The sequence below is a fragment of the Microchirus variegatus genome, assembly GCF_963457635.1.
Source record: "Microchirus variegatus genome assembly, chromosome: 5".
Lineage (NCBI taxonomy): Eukaryota > Metazoa > Chordata > Actinopteri > Pleuronectiformes > Soleidae > Microchirus > Microchirus variegatus.
Genome location: NC_139806.1, coordinates 21,834,271 through 21,857,632, shown reverse-complemented (window position 1 = coordinate 21,857,632; position 23,362 = coordinate 21,834,271). Strand labels below are relative to the sequence as shown.

Sequence of the window (23,362 nt, the reverse complement as noted above, 5' to 3'; positions counted from 1 at the left end):
AACATGAGACACCAGGAGCCTGTTATTTTATGTAGAAAAAGACGTCAAAATGAGTGACATCTAATGGTGAGACCACATTATTGCATTTGCAATGCATGCATGCATTGGCCTGGGCTTTCATTTGCAGCTTCAAAACACGTCAAATCCAAGAATCCAAGAATTTTGATGCCAATAAATGTAGTTTATAGACGCAGATTATTATTGTCATCCTGTCATTTAAAGTATCAAGTGGTCAAGATGGCAGCCTCCCTAAAGCAAGGCCCTTGACTTAAGTACACAAAGGCTACAAAAATATCCTAGTTTTCATTTTACAGCTATTTAGGGCTGAAACAATTACTCGACATCGGATTTGTGTGTTTATTTGAAATAGGTAAAACAAGCAAAACACAATACTTTTGGTTTGTGGACAAAACGAAAACATTTGAACATCATCATTTCCAGGTTTAAAGAACACTGATCAACATTTTTCTGAACCAAATGATTCGCCAATTAATGATGATTATGAAAAACATCGTTAGTTGCAGCTCTACAGTGATGACACACTTACACAAACATGTTCATGGGTAGATCAGGGCTATCAATCAGCCCTCTCCGAAATGTTACACATTGGAGCTTTAATACGTAAACACTGCATATTGCTTTTATCCTTCACTTTAGAATCACTACCGTTTGGTGTTGTTATACCTATTTTATAGATATATAAAATCGATACTCCCATGTCTATACGACTAGGGTGGTGAGCTGCTGGAAACTTTTGATCAATCAATCAAAAATGTGTCACACATCTGGTAATGACATCACAGCAGCTTATGATTCAGGCAACCTCTACAGTACAACTGTGGCTGAGCCTACATTTCTCAGCATTTCATGATTCAGCCTCAACATTCTGTGACGAAGATGTGACTCTCACAGTTTTGACGGATAGAGTGCAGAAGAAACACATTCTCAAGCTCTATTCAGTGCCCTGTCAAATGGTCTCTTCCTTCCTTCCTTTCACAGGGATCTTTACCGTACCCCTCGACGGCCGGTACCTGGTTTCAGGTCTCCTCACAGCAAAGCAGGGTGACCACATAGAAGCCGTCCTGTCGGTGTCTAACCGCAGCGTTCAGAAGCTGCAGAGCTCGTCGGGGACTGTTGCCGGTGAACACCGGGGCTCAGCGAGACGTACCTGCAGCTGCGGTGGCTCAGTGTCCTTCAGTCTGGTCCTGCCCCTGAGGAAAGGTGACCGTGTGGGTCTGGTCAGGACCGGAGGCCAGCTGGCCACCACTGAGGCCAGGGAGATCCTATCCACCTACAGCGTCCTCTACCTGTATTCACAGAAGGCCAAAAGATAGCTGGAGCTCATGTTGACTCTGAGAGCAAGGACTGGTTTGTTCCCAGACATTTGGACTGGACGAGAGGCTGAAGAAAAGCCCTAGTTTTCACTGACTTGCTGTGAAGCAGTTATTTTACAAAACGCAGTGCCACGGTGTGAAGATTCCTCAAGTTATGAATTCAGTTAAAAAGTCATTACATTGTCTTTTGTAAACCACTTTTCTAAAGATACCTGAATATAAGAGGTAGGATTTGTTCCTAATATATTTGAATATCAAGTTTGTTTGTTTTTAAATCTATTGTGAATGTCTTGTGTAAAAGTGCTTATAAATTAACATTAAAATTCATAAAATGAAATTTTTTATTATATATAAAAAAAAAAAAACTTGCAGATTATCTGTATTTACAGTATGGTCACAACATTAGTGGAGTACAGTGGGCAGTAACCTTTGGGGGCTAATCAATAATAAAAAGTAATCAATCAATTACTATTTTAATAATGATAACTTGTTAAATATGAATATTTTCTGGTTTCTTTGGTCCATAGAAAAAAAGATGGAATTCAAACTGAATAGTTTGGACATTTGAGAACATTATTATTTCCAGGTTTGGGAAACACAATTAACATTTTTTTACATTTTACTGAGCAAACTAGTGCTCGATTAATTGAGAAAATAATCTGATAGATTACTCAATTATGAAAAGAATGGTTAGTTGCAGCCCTTACTACACTAAAATAAAAAAAAACAGTCAGGTTATTACATAATGTGGGAGTGGATGAAAATGACTTTGCCTCTCACTCCTGTTATTTAAAAAAAAAAAAAAAAATCTAATTCTCAGAATTTGATGCTGAGATTTATGTCTCTTTTTTTTTAAAGAAGTGGAAATAAATAAACAATTTAATTTTTGTGTTATTCAATAATACTACTCAAAATCTGGAACAACCTGAGGGATCTCGAAGTGTAAGTAAGTTACATCATCAGCCTGTGGTGATGGTTAAGTTTTTTACCCAGACTAGATACACACAATAAGTGCAGCACACAAGTGCCTTCAGTTAGAAACTTTATTTAATACAAATACCACCACAAGCCACACTTTGTTAGCTTTAGCAGGCCTGTATTTCTTTTTCTTCTTACAATGGATTTTTCTTTTTTTTTCCCAAACATTTTCGAATCACATTTCTATACAAATCAAACACAGCATACACTTAAGGTATCTTTGTTGCTCAGACACGTTAAAATAACAGACGTCCCCTCTCAAACGGAACGAAGCAAACGGTCCCACAAAATATCATACACGTTAAAAAGAAATAATAAAACAAAAACAAACAAAAAAAGGCATCGAAAGACCAAGGAAGGTGATAAATCAGTATATACACACACACCGGATCATTTTCTGCAAATATTGAGCAGTGAGAGCAATCATTGTTTACCACACGTCTCAGGAGGATCATGGAGGGTGATGAAGTGTGACTCTTCCACACAAGATGTTTTACTTTCATAGAAAGAATGGAATTCATTTTGTGAATTAGAAGACACATTTAATCGGACGTCACTAAACTTCATAGAGAACAAGCAAAACGCGTCAAAAGCAAAACTAGCATCTCAATTATCACAAAACAAAAAGGGGGCGATGGAATGAACGCAGAAAACACTTCAGCCAAATTAGATAATTATTTATAATTATTATAATTATTATTATTATTATTACTAATTATCTAGAGGATGTGGATCAAGAGCTCATCAGTTGTGCTTTTTCTTTCCGTTGGACGGTTTTGTCAGTCCCGTCTCCTTTACGATTTTTAAATCTTCTCAAGCCTATCAAGTTCATATCACACCTGTGCTGGAGGTATGATCCACGTCAGTCTGTCCACAACTGTTTTCCTAAATTATACATGCATACATAATGACAGAGAAGCCAAAGGCTTCCTGTTACACAGTCAAGTATTTCCTGTTTATGTCCAAACATAACTCAATGGCTCCTACTCTGGTCACCAGAGGCACAGTATCAGTCTTTTCTGTCTCTCTCTCTAACACACACAAACACACACAGACAGACAGACAGACAGGGTGGCTGTGAGTCTACTTTCATGTCTATTCGGCTCCATAAATAAACTTTTATTTCCTTTCATTTCCTTCATTTTGCCCTGCAAAACAACAAATACTATCCACCCTTCAAGAGCTACTCACAAACTTAGAGACATTTTTTTTTTTTTTTTAATAGCTGATTTGTCTGTCGTGTCAAGAGATCACTCACACAACAAAGAGGTAAAACGAGAACTCTCCCTCCTGCGTTAATTGCATACTCTGGTCAATATAGACCCTTCGGAGAAGCCGACGTGGGTGAGAGGTGCGCGTCTCAAGGTGCGGCTTAGACAAAGTGCCGCACCTTTGTCTGAGGGAACGATCTCGGGACTCACCGAGGGAACATAAGCAGAGAGTGCACGATATCGTCAAACCTTTGCTTACAACAGCAGCAGCACTCAGCGACTAGGTCTGCACACGCTTACATCACGTCATACAACACATATCCTTCATTTTAGGCTCTTTTTCAATCTTCTTATTTCCACTCTTCCAACATATTCCCTTTACATTTGATTCCTATTTTAATACTAAAGCTGCAGGTTCTGAGGTTTACTTGAGAATGTGTCAATCACATACTGAGAGCTTCATTGTTAAACAAGGAATAGAGGTCACCATGAAAATGGGATACAGACAAAGACAAAAAAAAAAAAATCAAAATAGAGAGTACATAAAAGGCCTAGCTGTTACTGTTAAGTGCATGGTAACCTGTGACCAAACGTACAAAATACAATTTTAAGTATTTCCACATTTGCATTTGTGATTCCTATTTTTAAACAAGCAAAAGGCATCACCATAGAAATCAATAACTTAGACATTTCAATGATCATAAATAATGACTGCACCATTGACACAAACATACTTAAGCCGCCAGAGCTGGTTTTAACAGAATAAACATTAAAATAACAGCAAGACAATATTATATGAAGCTGCTTCATGTTGTTATTTTTTTTTTCACATACTTGTTGACAAAAATAAATCCCAGGTACAACCTTGAATATTAACAACCAAGACCAAATATGACTCCAGAGGTGGTTTAGATTTCGAGCGAAACCAATCTGAAATGTGTTGGACTTCACCAGCACTGGGCTCATCACCACAGTCTGTCACTTTTCTGAAGTGCTCATAGTTGGTGTAGTCTGTTTCTTGCCAGCCAGTATCACTACTTCACTTAGTTTTTACAATAGAAAACTACAAAGAACGATTGCGTACCTGTCTCGGCAAACACAGCAGCCTCAGCAAATACTTCCAGCACACGGCTGCTCTTACATGTCAACTGCATTTCCTGTTTTAATTAACAGTGCGTCTCTTAACACTTTGAATGTTGGATTTCACTTCCTTAGAGATTTCCGAAGATGTGAAGAGTTTCATAAATAAAATAAAAACATTCTTCCGTGAGTGCTGTGGGCTAATGGTTCTCTGTTGCTCCCCTGAAAAGAAGATCATCCTCTCTGCTAAAGGTTTTAAACAAAATACTTCAGATCTCCATCCCTGCAGTGCTGGGGACTATAGAGAGTTCAGGCATAAGGAAATAAGAATAATGATTTTACTTGGTGACTCCTGTCTGCTTGGCATGAGACCTTTAAGAGACTATCAATCAGGATTTGCTGTTCTGGAAACCACTTCCACTTCATCTGTAATTGGTAATTAAAGTAAAGCAAAACTGAATTTTGTGTGTCCAAGTTTTCTGGAGCAAAGACGGGTTTTCCCAGTCCACGTTTCCCCCGGAGATGCATTTAAGTGCACAGTCTTGAATGTGTTGACGTATACCTGGGTATCCGTATGTGCTGGATCAGAGCAGTTCATCTGGGTTGATGTTTAGTATGGGCTGTCTCCAGTAACAGAAAGAGCTGTACTCGGGCAGGACAAAGGCCTGGTTCTGCTCCTTGTTCAACAGAGGGAACACGTGCTCCACCAGCTCACTGAGTCTGCCGTAACTGTGAGATCACAGAGACATAATGACGCACAGAAAAAGTGTGGTTAGAGTGAGACGTAGCAGAAAGCAGGCTGCTAGAATTTGTAATCATTTGGAAATGTAAAGATCAAATGTTTATTTACACATCTAGAAGACTGGAAACAAAATTAGCATTCATTTAAGACCAAATATGACTATGTTAAGAGCAGAGGGAATGAAGCAAATCATCAATGCTGTGTTTTTCAAACCACAATAAAAGGCTGAAAGTAGAACTGCAGAGTTATGGATTAATCTCAGGAGGTTCCTCATTATAAATCAAATGTATCAATTGTCAACTTAAAAATATGGATTAGTGCAGGTTTAAGCAAATGTTTCTCCTTTCTTAAAACTTCCAGCACAGCAGCCATTTTGACAGGTCCCTGGTCAATAGTCAGTTGGCTCCCTCAGTTTCAGACTGCGTGCTCGTTCACGGTCACGCTGTCCTGACTTGCATGAACTGAACAAAGCCATTGTTAATGTGATCAGTAACACCTGTGGTTTCCCTGCAACACTATGTAAATATGGCTGCCGAGCAAAAAAAGAACCCGTGTGACTGTATCAGTGTCTTGTGTCTTACTGAAGTGAATCCCAACAGAAATAAAGACAGGAAAAGGGAAGTTTATGTTCTTACGAAGACTTGTTGCCTTTGGTCTGTTCCTGGATCAGCTCTCCCTTGGGATTAACTGTAAAAATCCTACACACAGGAACTCCCACCTCCTTATAGGCAAATGCATCCTGTATGGACACATGATGTTTAAAGGGTCAATCTCACATACAAATCATACAAAAAAAAGTTATAATGACCAACAACAAAGAATGATGGGATGTAGGAGCAAAGACGTCTGTCATGAGATAGACAACATAGTGTAACAAAGCCTTTCCTTTACAAATAATAGTCTCGCTGTGGCCAGTAAGAACTAATCAGGCAGTTAATGCTTCATCATCATTTCCAAAGGTCTCATTTTAGGTCCTTCCAGACTACAAATGGAGCCAACTGAGTTTCGTCTCCATTTCAGGTCTTATCCAGAGCAGAATGTGTGTGTTTTCAAACAAAAATGGAATAATGCAGATGTGGAGGACACGCTGGTACAAACGGACATCAGTTTGACAAGTTTGTAACATTAGCCACAAATTTCCTGTTGATGCTCCACCTAACGGCAATATTTATAACAAACACACACAATGGTGTGTATGTGTATGTGTGTGTGTGTGCGTTTGTTTTATGTGTTTTGGCACATAATAGAGACAGACAGTGAGTTGATGGTTGGCCCACTGCTTCTTCTGGGTGTTTGTGTTTATGCAGCTGAAGATGAGACGCTGGGCCTGGCTTGAGGTCCCTTCCACAGACAGTCACATGGGACCATAATCCACCAGTGACCTCAGCTCCGGTTCAGCCCAATGCTGATTTCATACATTTGTGAAATACTAATTGATAGCCAACATGTTGTGATGATCTTACAGTACATCGTGACTACACAGGCTTCTGGAAAACACAGCTCACCGTCATGCAGAAGAGAGTGTTTTAATGTCCTGAAGTCTGACATCTTCAAACATCCATTAACTCACATTAGCTCTATTCCCAAAGGCGGCGTAGAATGGCTGCTTGTTATGCTGGAACAGGTTCTTGATGTCTGTAAGGCATTCAATCTTGAAGATCTCTGGCTTCTTCTCGATAACCTCCCTAAAGTAATCAGACAATTCAATTAGTGACACAAATATTGTATGTCCTTATTAAGGGTCAAAAGTTAACTTGGCCAAATGTCTAATTTCTCTCAGACCACTTTATTGGAGTCTCTTTATGTTACAATTCTCTTTTCACTATTACATTTAGTAATTATAGTTTTGAATTAGGGTGCAAAACATTACAAAATGGACATTTCCTGATGGAAATCAAAATTACAGCAAAGCTCCAAATGATGTACTTCCACGTTTAAGCATTTAGCAGATGTAATTTAAGATGTAAATAATACAGTCACTGCCATAAATCTGGTTTACCAAGGACAAACATTTTTTAAACTGATTCCAAGCAGAATTGAGCAATGAATGCAAAAAAACACTTTTCAATGTCACTTGAAGTAAGCCTTGGGATTTTTGACAGAAAGAAAAGGCAAACAAATGACCTTCACCTCATATTTTGCATCCACACACATATCCAAAGGTTGCCATTAGCTTCAGTCTGAGAATGCATGAATATGTCAATCACACGTTTCAAGGCGACACCTTGGAGGCTTTCACCATTCCTTGTTTAACCATGTGGCCCCAGGAAGTCAAGCAGTATGAAAATGTACACACCTGTGAAAGGCAGAGAAAAGGCTGCTGGGAGACAACATGAGAGGTCCACGCGGCAGGATTGTGCCTCCATCATTGACCCATTGCAGGTAACCTCTTGTCATGTCTGCCATGCCAATAGCTCGGGCTGAGCAGTAAAGGAACTTGTAGCCATTTCTGCCAGTGGGAAAGTGGTGCTCATTAAAAGCTTTTCAAATTAACTTCAATATCATGACCATTGTTAACAATGACTAAGAATAGCACTTTAATTAGAACTGTAATAATGGTGGAGGAGAAGTCATACCAACTCAGTAATTTCACTGAGGAAAGATTCTATTCATCATGACTGCCCACAGTTAACAGTAGGCCATTTCCTCCAAATGTATTATACATTGTATTCCCCGCATGAATAAAGCTGCAAAGGCAGGTCAACATTTAACAATTTGAGACAAGTGGTTAAACAGGTTTTTTGTCTTGATAATTGTTTAACTTCCCGAGTCATTCACCTCAAATCAACCCACACAAAATGAACTCCAGAGAGATGACCAGGAATCAATTCCAGACAGTGTAATCCTTGACCAACCATCCATCTTTTCCTCTGTGATTAATCAGTGCTGTTGTGTACTTACTCAGCGACTGAGTGGTAAAGCTTGGCAATGCCTTGGTGGGTCCAGTCCTTCCCCAGCTGTGGCAGGATCTGTCCAAACACATCTGACCTAAAATATCAAACAACCACACACACACAAATATTAATGACAACACAGTGGCATCACAACCTACCAAACCTCTGCCAAAAACACACACACAAAACAAACAAAAAAATACTTCAGATGAACAGGCAGAAGAAGCACGTCTGTAAAAGAAAATTCAGTAATATTGGTGGCACGATCTGCCAAAAAGATGTCACATAAAGCACTGTAACTACTTTACCATTTCCATCATAAATAGAGAACATAATGAACTGTTCTCTACTAATGAGGATTACACAGGCTCATAGGAAATATATCGTCTCAACCTCAGCTTATGACAGTGGGTGCTTAAAGCCTGAAATGTAAATGGGCTCATTATAGTCCCTGTGCTCTTCACTGTATTACTGAGAGAAAGCCAGATGTCACAGGTTGGCCCGAAGGGTCACATCGATAATAAGCTGCCGTCAGTGTAGACCTGTTTGATGTTGACCATCTATGAACCTCATTGTTGGCATTGAAATCGCAGCATATACATTAATTGTATGTCAAATGAGACAGATGTGTCTTAATGCCAATTAAAGAGTTTTAATGAACAGATTTGCAGCATGTACTAAGTTTAGATGTGTTATTTGAGGTGTGAAGTTGCAGAGAACAGTGAAGAACTTTAATACATGAAAAAAAAAAAAATTACCTACACAACTGATTTATGCTAAATGTATTATTGTTCAACAGTAATGATCCAATGTTTTCATTGTTCAGTAACAGGAAAATAAAATAAACCTTATTTCACCTTAACCCAATGCTAACACTTGTGTGGGCAATTATGTACACACTGTGACATATGCTCTAATTACTTTCACAAAAAAAAACCACATAATATGTGTCATATGGTGCACAGGTATCTCCACGTGAAAATGTCATTCACTAAATTACAATATGCGTTACATCCTTAAACAGAAAATAGGCATGAATGATGGATTCACTGACTACTCCTCACACAGACGCATGCCATGTTATTTTATATATTATGAACATGCACAAACAGCTGATATTATACACAACCGAGTGAAATGCAGGAGCTGTAAATATCACATTTTACAAAAAGCTTATGTGTTTCAATGTGTTGCGTTTCCGTGTATGCATGCTATTAAACAAATGCCTCAGAGGCATACAACCACTGAATGAGTTGGGGAAACATACTTGGTGATGGTACCATCAATGTCAGAGATAATGACTTTGTCATCCCAGTTCCACAGGTAGATGGTGCCCTCGCAGCGGCATGTGCCCTGGTACTGAGTGGTGATGCTGAACGTCACATCATTAGGTCCCTCCTTCAATTTCAGACTGGCCTGGTAATACAAGAAAAACAGTCAAGGCATCAGGAATCAAAGTCCATTTTAATTAGTAACATGCATTTCTACAGCGCACTATGCCCCAGTGTCTCTCTACTGTAAGCCACAGTATAACGAACATAAAAAGGTCTTTAGAGCCCCCTACAGGGTCAACGTGGAGCAGACACAACAACAATTCATAGCTGGCCAGCAGAGGGAGGCCTAAACTACAAAATAAACCCTTTGATGTACCAATCTCTTTAAGTGCAATGCACTGTTCAATTAAAGTGTACTGATAAGCAGCCTAATTATCCCTTCAAAAGAATCCACAAAATGAGCATAAAACTTAAAAAGAATATAAATAGTATTTGACAAGTAACATTCTATAGTTTGACAGAACGATGAGTGCGAGGATGGGAAACGCATTGTTGAAGAATGTACTTACTATCTGATCAGAAGAGAGGCGTAGTGACTTCCTGTAAGTGTGGGGGCTGGGGTGGTGGTGGCCTTCGACTGGCTGCAGTCTCTCTTGACAGGATGCAGCGCTCACCTCCTTGGCCTCCTCATCGCTGGATGAATCTCCTGCTTTAGGCCTACACACAAAGTTATGTATGTTTTTAGTTATGTCTTTATTTTGACAAATTACTACAAAAAAAATCTACTCAATATTTCTAACACTGGTCTAAACAACTACTGTGTAAGTATAATGTTGAACACGTATTGATACTTGAACTACGGACTCATGTCTCATGCAGTAGTGATAACACAGTGTTACGATACAATCTCGTGCCAAGTGTTGTTTCAATTACTGACCCCTGGTGACTCAAACACATACAAATAAACTTTTATGTGACTTACGATAAGGACAGCGTCTCTTGAGATACAGAGGGCCCTTCTTCCTCCAAAAGAGACTCATCCTTGGTTTCAAGCTTGTTTTCAGACTGTAACAATTATCAAACAATAACGCGGCAACAATGTGAATAAAACAGATCTGAAAACACAACACTATCCATACAGTATGTATGTTCTTGCAAGTTTATTTATCAGGACAGCGGATTACATGTGCCCACCTGCTTTATTGTACTGTCTGATCTCTTTCGCCAGAACCACCAGCGGCCTGACTTCTTTGGCATTTTCTCCTTCACCCAGGCCTCCTCTGTAGCCTTGAATAACAAGACATGTAATTGTGAGCTAGTTGCCATTTTACAATGATCAACAGGTAGGAACTGTACATCGAGGAAAGACTCAAATACCTTTGGTAAATTCTTCTGAAATGCTTGTAGACTTAAAATCAAGGGTGCAGCTAATGTCCAGTTATAGTACCTGGTGACAGAAGAATTATTGACTAAGTATAATTAAAGTAGATGTAGCCTGTATATTTTTTTAAATCTAAATTGAAATGCTTACTTACCTATTTCCGATCTTAACTACTAAGTTGGGGTTATCTATAATTGCTGGATTTTCAGCAAATTCGAGATAGGTGATGATATGCTCCATGAATCTTTCTGCAAACACAGAGGTGAGAGGGAAATTAATTAGATAGCAGATGAAAAGGTCAGTGGTGATGAGGTTTAAGATCTTACGTAAAGCCTCACAGAAAGGTCAGAAAACGTGTACTTCCATAAGGCAGAATAGCAGAAAACCTTACGATTATATGCATATTTTTGAACGGACAAGGAACTCAAAGAAAAAAAGATCTGAGAGAATGAGAAGTTGTGATTCAGTCCTTAGAAAATAGAGACAAGTGCTCTTTTAGGGAAATGTGGGGACAAATACGTAACAGTATATCTTTACACACAGAAGACTTTCTCCCATGCATGAAAGTAATAAGTGTACTTTAGGTTGCATTTTAATTGGGGTCATTGTGGTCTACCTTTGGATATTTCTGCATTTTCTGTGAGTCCTCCACACAGAGATAGGGTAACATCAGGGAGGTCACTGGCCAAGTCAGATAGACACTCTGTCCCACTATCTGCTGCAGCACTACCCACTGACTGAGGGGACTGTGATCCAGAGCGCATGTCGGAGTCCATCCAGTGCTTAGAAGCTGCATCTGACTCACTGAAACAATAGAATATAATGACTCGTGACACCTGTCAATAAGGTCATCAGTATACTTTTAGAGCAGTAATGTGTTGTCTTATGCATGTTCAGTTTTAAAATAAACCATTTAATTAAAACGGGGCAGACCGTAACATCATTTCTCATAGGCTAACCTCTTAGGAAAATATCGTGCAGCAACATCAGGTTCAAGAACATTCAAATCATCTAGGTAGATATCCTCAGGACCCTGATGCTGACTCCTCTTTGGGACACCTGCACCCAAAAACCAAAATATGTATCATGTAATGGACTTATAATCTGTATTTTCTTTTTTGGTACAAAACTTGCCTTTCTTCTTAGAGGGTGAATCGCTCAGTTGGCTGTTGGATGGGGTGGAGGTTGCCACACTGGAAAGCAGGACATCCAGGGGCTCTGTGGGGGTTATAGGACTAATGGACTTCATTGTACTGACAGAGGTGAGAGGATTTGTTGGTGTTACAGTGGTGACAGGAGTGTGTGGCTCAGGCTTGACAATAGTGCACACTGGGGAGGCGCCATGTTTCTTTTCGATCTCCGTCTCATTCTCCGTTTCATTCTCCGTTTCATTCTCCATGGCCTCGGAACTCAGAATGACTCGGAAGTGAGTGCTCTCTGACGGGGTGATGGTCACCCTTCTTAGTGGTTCTGGTTTATCTTTCTTGGTGACCTGGATGTTGGATAAAAGAAAGAAATATGTTCTTATCTTATAGGAAATAAGATAAGCACACTTGCAACTATATTTTGTTGATGTTTAAAAGTGAAGAGAGGTGCATACCCTAGTTGTTTCTGGGAATTCTCCCCAGGTCCACTGCATGTGAGACTCTGCTCTGAGCATACTCTCTGAAGGCCTGATGAGCAGCTCAGAGTCACTCTTTGGGGAGAAGGCCTGTGAAAAGCCATGACTGATGGGGAAAAACAGATGCCAACAATCAATAAAACAGTCTATATTAATGTGTTTTTGCCAAACCCTTGTTGAAAGCTGCTTGAAGTTCTTGTATGAAATGTACCTGTCATTTGCATGCCAGTCACCATCAGACATGGGATACCCTTCAAGACTGTGTCTAGCTGCAGGTAATTTTGGGTCAATGTCACGCATTGTGCTCACTGAAGGGGATCTAAATGAAAGGTTACAAAAGATTATAATCAACCCATTTATGTTCACATCTCTTTTCTGAAGTAACAAGCACTGACTCCTAACTGAACTTACCGAGAGACATGTGCTGCAGCCTCCTCATCAGAGCTCAGTTCCATCTCAAAGATCTCTTCATTCTGCCCAGTATTAGACAGGGCAGCAGATGTAGCAGCATTTGCATTAGCAGCAATAGCATTACCAGTAGTGACTGACATGGGTGGGGTCAGCTCCTCTCTTCGGGGGTCTCCCTTGTGCTTCTTCCTGCGTTTCTTCTTCTTTTTGGTGGACATGGTGCTGGGAGCAGGAGGCTCAGGAGGGTCCTCTCGATCAGCAGGGTCATCCAGATCTTTTGGTGTCCTGTGCTCCACCTCTGAGATCCAGAACAGGTGACTCTCAGTGGGGATCGGGGAGGTGGCCAGGTGTGCAGGGACAATTTGCTAGAGTAAGGGAAAAAAAAGTGACAATGTGTGAATGTGAGGCTTAGCGTTGCAACCTCAGTAACATGATGCTGCCTTGGCAGTCAAATATTTTGATCTTCAGGGTGGATCACTTTAAACACAAATAATCATTTTTTAATAAAGTATGCTGATAAACCCAATGACACTTCCTATCCCACCCATAAACATGAATAAGAAACATGAAGCCTGTGACTTCTGTATCCTGTGGAGCAGGGTGGCCGTCAGTTTTGAGCCGACACAATGGGAACTAAGAAGGCTTGAGCAACAGGTCAACTGTCACAAGTAGAAACTGCTTTGTAGTAACAGTTTCCTCACAGATGTCTGAAGACATGGCGAAACCTGCTCAAGTGTGTATAAAATGCAATATATTGCATTGTCTTTGTTACCCTGCCTTTATATTTCACTTCTAATAGATCAGATGAATAGACATTCAAAACAAACTTCTTCTACAAATAAAATAAATACAACAAAGCAGTAAGCAAATGTTTTTGTTCATTATATAATAATAATAATAATAATAATAAAAATAATAAAAAAATCAACTAACTTAATGTTAGCTGTTTAAAGTACAAAACAACCAAACTACAAAATTTGTACAATTAGCCAAAAAACTGGATTATTTATATTTATTTAATTAAACTGTGTGGTAAAAGAGATGCTTACATTCTGCTGCTCAGACTCTTGGACAAAGAAGGCCTCTCCATTGTCCCCGAGCTTCATCTGCAGGTCTGCAGGCTCCCCATTCACTTCAATGTCAATCTGAAAGAATAAATTACAGCTTGACTGACAGCTCTGTGACAATTGTGAAGTAATGTTCATTTGGAAAATAAGTGTCCACTGGTCCCTGGAGCTGTCTCTATTTCTTTGTTTTACAGAATGTTTTTATAGCAAGGTTATAAAAATACACAAACCAATATAGCACTCCATTATCTCCTTGCATTTTATACAATGACAATGACAATTAAGCTCGCTATTCTTTTTTTAACTGTGGGTACTGTATGTTTCTTCTGGAAAACCTAATAAGTGTATGGGTCCTCTGGGGTTGCATTTTAAGGAGGCTGCCAATAGAACAGGGCTATTCATGTCTGCCAGGCAAAACCCCAGTGGACCTGAGGCCATTGAGAAATTTGACACCACAAAAGCAAAAGAACCAGGTCACGTCTGACAGAGACTACAAAAGCAGGCAGACATGGACTCAAGTGCTCTGCCTAGTCCGACAACCTGAAACCAGATCATTAATATTCATTCCAAACCAATGCCTACCAATGTAATAGGATGCATTTTATCTTTTCCCATTGCTAATGATTACAAACCTGTGTTGTGGCTTCTCCACAGATTTTATTTCACCCCTTCGAGTTTGCTAAGGGGAGTACGTGGTGAATGATGGTTGAGAATTTCAATACCCAGTTATTAATCAGGCAGAATAAATGTCCCCCATCAACTTTTGTCAGTAACATGTTACATAATACTGAAGTGTCTGACCAGTGAATTTTCCAAAGCCATGCAGATCGACTGAAGGCAATTAAAACCAGCTGATTGTGCAAAATTAGAGTACTTTTTGCTCTGACAACTATATGACGCATTTATTTCCAAAACAAACCACAGAGGAGAAGTGAGACAATCCGTGGTGAGGGTTTTTATAATGAAACAGCAATATTTCTGGTTGCCAACCAAAGAGAAACATCACTCACAGCCAAAAAGTAATTAGTTTTTGGGTGAGTACAGTCCAGTTCCAATATGGAATTTTTGAAAATGATCTGCATGATAGAAAGAAATATCACAGCTTGTGTTTGGTCCAGCACAAATTTAGCAACAGCCCTCGAGAATATAATAACTGATTACAGAGACACATAACTGTTTGTTACAAAACAGCCCTTGTTGAAGCCTATGTCTTCATGTTTCCTCCCCCTCCCACGCATTCAAGTTGTAGAGCTGTTGCCATAGAAACCTCTCATTCATTCCTCCCCTCTAAACCTATCAGCATTCTGGGTAGGTGTTGAGACTGTGGCGATCCCCTGCAAATCATCATCCACTTGCTCCACAAACAAGAAAATTCGTTTTTTGTCAGTGTGCACTGTTTTTGGATCAAGTTCAACACTCACTGTAATTAGCCACTTATGCCAACCAAATATCAAGTGATGATGCGAGTCTGAATATATTTAAATAACCTCAATTTTAGTTCAACGGTTATCTGATTCCACTTTTTTACCCACAAGTACATCTTATTTTTAAAACCAATAACATTTTACTTTACATTTTCTACTGCGTCAATACTAAGAAGGCTTAACTTCCCCTCTTTACCCATCAAGTAGGTCGAAGCAAAAGTGCAATTAGAATACTATTTTCTCAAGTGAGATGTGGAGGCTGAAAATAGCACCATCATCGTGCCTCAACCATGAGGAAATGGATCTTATCTCCAGGCAAGAATGTAGAGTTAACAGCTAGAAAGCCTGAGAACATCCCATCTGTGTTCTACAAACAGAGCCAAAGACACTAAATGATTCAGAGATGCTCCAGTGATGAAATTTATTATGGCTAAAACCCCACATATGTATATCAAACGGATATTCTGACTGATAAGTGGTAAAGTTCATCTCAAGTGAGAAACGGTGATTGCCAGGCCAAAACAATATTTGAATTAAAACAGAATTTGTTTCAGGTTATGGAGCTCATCATCTGAAATCATGAGCTCATGTCTGGCATGTTTAAGTTTCAGTAAAGTAGAAGCATATCTGCATCTGCATTTTTTTTACTTTAAAGCTTGACTGGAAGCAAACTTGCTGCAGGTGTTCAGTTTAATTCAGTTATACTTTGCTTTGGATTTTAGACACTGGGAGATCTGCGTGCGTTTACGTAATATCCATGGCATTGTAATTCGTTTGTGGACTTTGCCCAGGCACCTCAGGACAGAAAGCACATTCTGATCAGCTGAACATTGCAAAGTTGCAAAGATAATTTGGATGAATACAGCATGCTTCACGGATATAGGATGACGCAGTGATTATGATTTAACTGAACAACTGGGACATGTTTACTCAAACTGAGCTCTCGAGAAGGAAACAGGACAGAGGTAAATTAAAGAAATTAAAAATGTCAACTTACTACTTTCTCTTTGGAGCGCAGCACGCCCAGCTTGCCGAAGCGCACATGAAATGGTGAGCACTGGTACGTTCCATCTCTCTGACGGACAACTACAACGTCGATGCAACCCGATAAAGTGGCTTGATTTATGCCCTTGTACAGTTCTTTGACGGTCACAAGCACCTGACCTGCCAGCTGGCCCACGTAGTTCATGGTGTCCACCTGGAGGGAGAAAGGGCAAATTAATTAAATAAATCAAATAAATAAAGCAGAGTTTGAGGAACAACTGAACTGAATATGAACAGCTGATAAGGGTGTATTCCTCAGCACTGTCATCTATTATTTTAAGTGTCTTTTTCTTGACAGTTGGACAGTATCATTTGTGTTTTGCTTTCGTCTCTAAGCGCTCTCTGTGCCCATTTGCCTGTTCTCTGGTGTTTGTCATCTCCTGACCTGCATAAACAGACTGCCAGAGTGCCACTGTCACGATGACACTGGTCACAGTCCTGTAGGGCAAAAATCAAGAGCTGAAGCCCGATGGCTGGCCTGAAACAATGTGAAGAGACAACATTACACATTGTTCCCACTGCTCTGCTGCGCCAAAAGCAGCTGACTTCCTGTTTACATTCACAACCCTCTACTGTGTACACAAATGCAAGCCAGAGTGTATGTGGCTATATTTAAATAGACCTGATTTAACTTTGCATTCACAAAAAAAAGTTTTCCCGTCAAGTAGTTTGAGAGTCTCAATGAGATTACCAGTATAAATAATATGGTTGAAATATCTGTTCAATCCCATTTAACATTAGTTAAATAAATAATACACAGGCTTTAAGTAATCATCTGAACCACCCAGGCCTCCTGTGGCCTGTTTGCTGAATCTCCTGAACTAGATCATTGACAGTCAATCTGTGAACTGGGACAGAGTGTGTTGTGTTTAACCATTAACTTGGCAAACATGTTTCTGGTTTGCTTGGTTCAGGGTTTCATTTAATAATGTGTGTAAACATATTCTCCTGGGTTATATAACCTGAAATGCACTCTCACACTGACCATTAGGTCACAGTCTGGCCATGATGATAGCAATGAGGTGGGTGTAGGGAGTTGAAAACATTTCTGCAAGGCTGGCATCAGGAGATACAGGGAACACTATCAAGATATTCTCCCCTTAACATCAGTTGGAAGTAAAATGGAAAGTAAAAAAAAAAGGAAGTAAAATATTCAGATGTGGGAACCTTGGAATAATTCCAACACATTTAACCCCACAGACGTACTGTAACTAATGAGACATAAAATGTCCTTTTTTTGAACCAACCTGTGGACTTTGTGACATCCTATAGATCAATCAAAAAAGTTTGCAAAGATCGATTTGTTTTTGTAACACATTTTCATTGACCTTGACCAACAACATATTTGACAAATCAGCTCCAAACGTACCTTGAGATACCCTTACAGACTTGTAGATAATTAAAAGTAGAATCGAACATTATTTAAGTTTAAATACTCAAATGGGTTTACATTTAATACTTTGCAAACCCTGTGTAACCTGTGCATTTTTCTACAGAGAACCGAGGCCTGCTAATGCATTTAAATCCTCAATTTAATTAGACATTTCAGAACATGAAAAGCAAACAAAGGAACTTGCTACACTGGTATCTTTGGTAGCAGCTGAACAACCTCTGACATGATAAAATTATTAAGCTGCAAAGAAAATGTGGAACTGAAAACTCAAAATTAAAGATTAACAGTCTAATCAATAAACACTTGAAATATCTGAAAACAAAAAAAAATGAGTTTGCAGTGAAGGTGAAATCTTCATAGACTATTGTGTAATGTCAGACAGGACAGCAACTCCAACATTAATGTACTAAGACCTGAATAAAGAATATTTTAGTTTACTTAGCATTGTTATGTTTGGTTGAAAGCATTTATAAAAATGTGACACACATGCACGCACGCACAATATATAATAGATTCATCTTAAATAATCGGTCACAGATTTGGTTCAATAAGAGATTGTGGGTTATGCTGTTTAATGATTGCACACATGGTTGACTCAACTGGTAACAACAACAACAACAACAACAACAACAACAACAAAACAAAGCATAAATAGATAAGTGAATAAAAAAGCAGCATGCCACAGATACAAAACCATTTCACTGTCCCACAATCTGGGAAAAATGCAAGTCAGTTCTTAACTGATTATTTTCTGTATGTCAGAAAAGTAAAAGTATCATACTGTTTTCAAATAAATAACACACTGCATAGAGAGGTTGATTATGAAAGCAAGTTATGTAAGCAAGTTTCACTTTTACTTTAGATTCATGAAGTGGAGGTGCAATTAAGTACAACAGTACATTGCTAACTTCTGGTCATGTTTGGAGTCTTCAGGCTATAAATTGTTATTGGTCAGCATATTACACATTTAAATAGAAAAGTATACAGAGAGGTGCATGGAACGTTGTCACTCTTTCTGAAAAGTGGTCACACAAGGTAAACATGCTTGACCTGCTTCTAAGAATACTACTAGATTCAGTGTCAGCTCAGAAGTTGAAGGAATCAAGCATCTGTAATCCACAGACAAAACTACTATTAAATCAGTTTGTATATTTGCAGATTAGATGGGAGACACAGGGTAATTTGATGCATCTTAAACCTAACGGCTAGTGTTTATCGTCCTTTCATCTTCTTTCATAGTTAAAGATGAAAACCTAGTCTTGAGAATAGCCATAAACTGACACTGTCCTTGTGCTATACTGTTGTAGATATTAAGGCAACAATACTGACTCAGTTAACCAAGCAAACCTAGTAGTGGGCTGTGACTGAATAAGAGACCTGTTGTTTAGACTCACCAGGGACCAGGACAACCTCAGAGTTGAGGACTCATCCTGCTCACTGTTGTCTGCGTTGCTTCCCAGAAACTCCCAGTCACCCCAGGATCTATGTCGCTTCATCACCATTTGTGGGGCAACAGCTCTGACTTTTCTGACATCAGGAGACTCCACTGAGACCAGTGTCTTCCCTCAGATTATGATAATAGTGACTCTCCGCCATCCTGATCCAATCTCAAAAACAGTCCACCTTATCGCCTTGAAATGAACCTTTTCATGGGTAAATACTGATACTCCATCTCTTGACAGTGGCAACACGGTCATAAACGTCATCCTCTCTCTTGGCTACTCTTTACAGTGTCTGCGCTCATCCAGTCAGATGACGGAACCCACAGGTTTTAGCCAATGGGATGGAGTCTTTAAGGTGGCAGTGTACAGCTGATAAGGCACAGCTAATTCCACCGAGCTAAGAAGTGTTTTTCCCTGATAGGAGTACATGCGCCGTACAACATGACGTTCTACAACACTCTGTCACGTGTAGTGCAATTGTTGCTACATGTGCTTGTTATTGTGCATGACTATTTAAGGGAGAGGCACATGACAACTGGTGCTAAATGCGACATGTTGGTCATTTGTTGCACTTTATACCCTTGACCTCTTGACATTCCTGCCATGTGACCACACAGATAACCAGGTAAAAGTCCTATAGAAAGTGCTGTAAAAGATCAGATTATCACTTTAGGGATCATACCTGACAACATATAATTACAGCTGATAGCTAAAATTAGCCTAAATGCTAATTAATTAATATCTATACGCAATAGAATCTCAGCAAGTGCACTCATGACTCTTTGTCCAAGCAATAATGAATTCCCTAAGGTTTTTGTCTCTTTGAGGTCTAAATTAAAGCATCTTCCTGCCAGATTTAGCTCCTAAATGAATTCCTTAGAATAATGTAATGCATGAAACTTGTCCAAAAGAGCCTCAGTCCAACTCTCCCACCTGCTAAGCCTTTTGTAAACATACCAAAGAAAACAGAGGCCCACTGAGATAACAACCGCTGGTTCATCCCCTCCAATAGGATGGGTTTTTTCTCAATTCATGGCTATTGTCAAATTCTTCAGCCAATACTTTTCTTTTAGACATAAAAAAAATTCAAAAACCAGTCAAAAACCAAACAAAAGACTTGTCCACCAAGCTAGAATCAACATAAAACCATGCTTTTACTAACAACATACAGGATTATACATGCGGGTGTTCTGGACCCACTTACTCAAACTACATAATCACTGCCTGCTTTTGGAAATTACAAAATGAACATTTGCTTTAACCGAGTGGCAAATAATTAAGTCATGTGACTGATCTGGCAAAACAGAACACACAGGCCTCATGTTACACAATGCCCACTCTTATGAAGTTCTACCCAGTGGAACAGCAATGAGCATACTTCTTATCTGTGCAAGAAAAATCATGACAATCATAACCACAGACAAACAGTCCAAGTCTGACTTTCAGTTTTGACACAAGTCAATAAAAATGCTGCTTTCGTTTTCATTTGGACGCAATTCACAGAAAGTCAAACCCAAGAGGCAGATAGCTTACACAACACGAACACACACAAACACAACCACAGGCTACTAGGTAATGGATATATGACAAGAATGCTGAAATAAATCCTTCTTCTATGAAACAATGGCCAGTCATTCTTTAAACTAACTTAGAAATATGATTGAACTTTATGTCAGATTAATAAACCTGTAGATGTGATACTGCTACTGACATTTTTGACATTCTGTTTTAGGACATTGATTATTATTTAATTGTTTAACTAATCATTTTAGTCATTCAAAATGCTGACTCTGGTACTCAACACTTCTCTGGGTTTTTGAATGTACACTGGGGTGTTGTGAAATGGTCTGAAATAGTCATTGATTTTACTTTAAACCTCTGTAAAACACTTCCAACAAGAACGTGACATACATGACCAGCTTCACTGTGATGCGAGCGTGGTGCTTCCTAGAAAACTAATGTTTACATTCAACTGTAGAACGGGGTTTCGTAACACAGCTCATTCGAAGTCCATGTTTTGTAAGGTTAGCTACAACAATAACAAGGCGCCGAGAGTCTGCACTGGAGTGTCAGGGATAAAGTGATCACTGTGATCCTGTCACATTACAAATTTACATAAAAAGCCTAAAATGTGTTCGTCCTTTCGTCCAAGGAAGGTGGCTTGTTTGGTGAGGTAGCAGCACTGTTTACGAGCCAAGGAAACACATATCAAACGTATACGAGCTATCAAGTTTAAACTATATAAGACAAATGTAACATTCGATTCAGCTATTCTGGCTTAATATATATATATATCTATATATATATTCACTAACTAAGAGCAAACACATCACTTGACTGAAGTCGCCAGCACAGATAACTTTTGTTACGAAAACGACATTAAGCGTGTGTCGTTGAAGCAACAAATGGCATTTCTGAAAGATAAAAGCCATAAAAAAACAGTGAAGCATACCTTCTTAGGACATCGATATTTGAATGGACTGACAGCAGTTAGCCGTCACTTCACCCTCAGCTAGCATCAGCGTTGAGTTTACGTTACCGTTAGCAGCAAACCGTAAACAGCGAGAGCCACAGCCACCGCTGGCGCTACGTCGCCGGTTTCAATTAAATGAGGACACACTCGTGTGTTTTTATTTTGTGGTGAATTGATTTGAAATCCCGTCAATATATGCCGCTTCATTTCAAATTATTCCATCGCAGTTCAAAGATGTTAGCCATCTTATAGGCTATAGCTAACGTTAGCAGAGGGTGGAATCGAGAAGGGGGGCACGCTTTCGTAAGCAGCTGCTGTCAAAAACAAACAGAAATCAGTCTGTGAAGTAAACACTTACCTTTGGAGGACTTCCGCGGGGTGCTGCCGGTGAAGGACGCGCTGTTGTCCTCAGTCGGTGCCCATGACTATGCCTGGGAAATTGCCCTGAAGTCTCCCCCCTCCTCCTCCTGACGTGTCAATGTATGAACCCCGGCGTTGTGAATGGTGAGAGGCTGCGAGCTGCGGGCTTAAAGAGCAGCACAGTGTTGTGACAGGGTTAAGAAAGGGATACAATTAATTATCCCTGATTCTTACGTTTTGTAAAGTCACTTATTCAACATTCACTAAACTACACTGGTGATGACTGCATTTAACAAAAGTGGCTAAGAGGATGAACTAAACGTAGAGGCGTTTCACTTTGCTGCCAAATGCAAAAGAGACCCCCCATTTTGAAGTGACAACTTAAAGTAGTGGTGGTGTTCTATGACAGTCAGCATCTACAGTTTTTCATTATGTGAGACTCATCTATTTAGTACACATGCCTTTAATGCTTGAGGTGGACAGGCCTGAAGTAAAAATACCACTATTGAATTGAATTTGAATTGAATGACTTTATTCCGTAAAAGTAAGTTAAATTGTTTAATATATTAAACATAATATTCCCAATAAAATCATTTGCTCTCTCATCATCATCCTCTTCCTCACTTCACACACTGGTGTAGTGACATTAGATTAAGATGGAGCGAGAGATAAGGTGACTCTAATTATTATTTGTTTCATATTATTTGCACTCCAGTCAGAATTTATCAGCTTCACTCCGATCACATACCCTGATACAGTTGAACAGAATTTCTGATTTCCAGTGGACGCACACGTACTACTGGTATTAGAGGTTAGCATATAACAGTGTCTGTCAAGGTGATAATGTTGCTAAAGTGATGGTGATACGTTCAGCATTGTTTGACAAAACATCAGCAGCGGGGTAAACAGTATGCTCCATTTGGGCTGTGTCGTGTTTGAGCCAAACTTATTTGTCACAGTGTGAAGTAGTGTACCCTAAGAAATTATTATTCTGGGCCATAATAATGAATTGGACAGATGACCGAAACAGAGTACCGGCATTTTGTGAGAGGTGCCAGTAAACAAATAAAAGTGCTGGTACTTACAAAAGTAACAAATTAAAAGTTCAAGAGAGATCTGAGAACCTGTCTACTGCAACTTTAAAGGGGTTTTCACAAAATTGTAATGATTTTGGACTAATAATAATAAGCACATAATAACACTTTTTTTGCAATAATTTGTAGAACTGTTTACAGG

At 39.3% G+C, this 23,362-nt stretch overlaps 2 protein-coding genes across 2 annotated transcripts in view; one reads left to right on the top strand and one right to left on the bottom strand.

Annotated features, from left to right (window-relative positions):
* The window catches only part of emilin2a (elastin microfibril interfacer 2a), a gene marked incomplete at its 5' end in the record, with an annotated part of 30,589 nt that extends 29,036 nt beyond the window's left edge, over positions 1-1,553 (top strand). Inside the window, one exon of the mRNA XM_083890156.1 lies at positions 1,000-1,553. Within this exon, the coding sequence (XP_083746282.1) occupies positions 1,000-1,334 (335 nt within the window). The 3' untranslated portion in view covers positions 1,335-1,553. The remainder of the gene's footprint in view (positions 1-999) is intronic.
* Positions 1,554-5,177: 3,624 nt separating this feature from the next.
* Positions 5,178-16,612, bottom strand: lpin2 (lipin 2). Its single transcript, XM_083890157.1, has 19 exons — positions 16,412-16,612; positions 13,973-14,068; positions 12,927-13,288; positions 12,727-12,834; positions 12,495-12,621; positions 12,020-12,386; positions 11,854-11,953; positions 11,511-11,698; positions 11,049-11,142; positions 10,891-10,960; positions 10,708-10,800; positions 10,496-10,578; positions 10,083-10,230; positions 9,507-9,655; positions 8,247-8,333; positions 7,642-7,794; positions 6,916-7,030; positions 5,981-6,084; positions 5,178-5,332 (listed from the first exon to the last, which is right to left on the bottom strand). Exons 1-19 carry the CDS (start codon positions 16,601-16,603, stop codon positions 5,188-5,190), a joined length of 2,781 nt encoding a protein of 926 aa, XP_083746283.1. The 5' UTR covers positions 16,604-16,612; the 3' UTR covers positions 5,178-5,187.
* Positions 16,613-23,362: the final 6,750 nt, after the last annotated feature.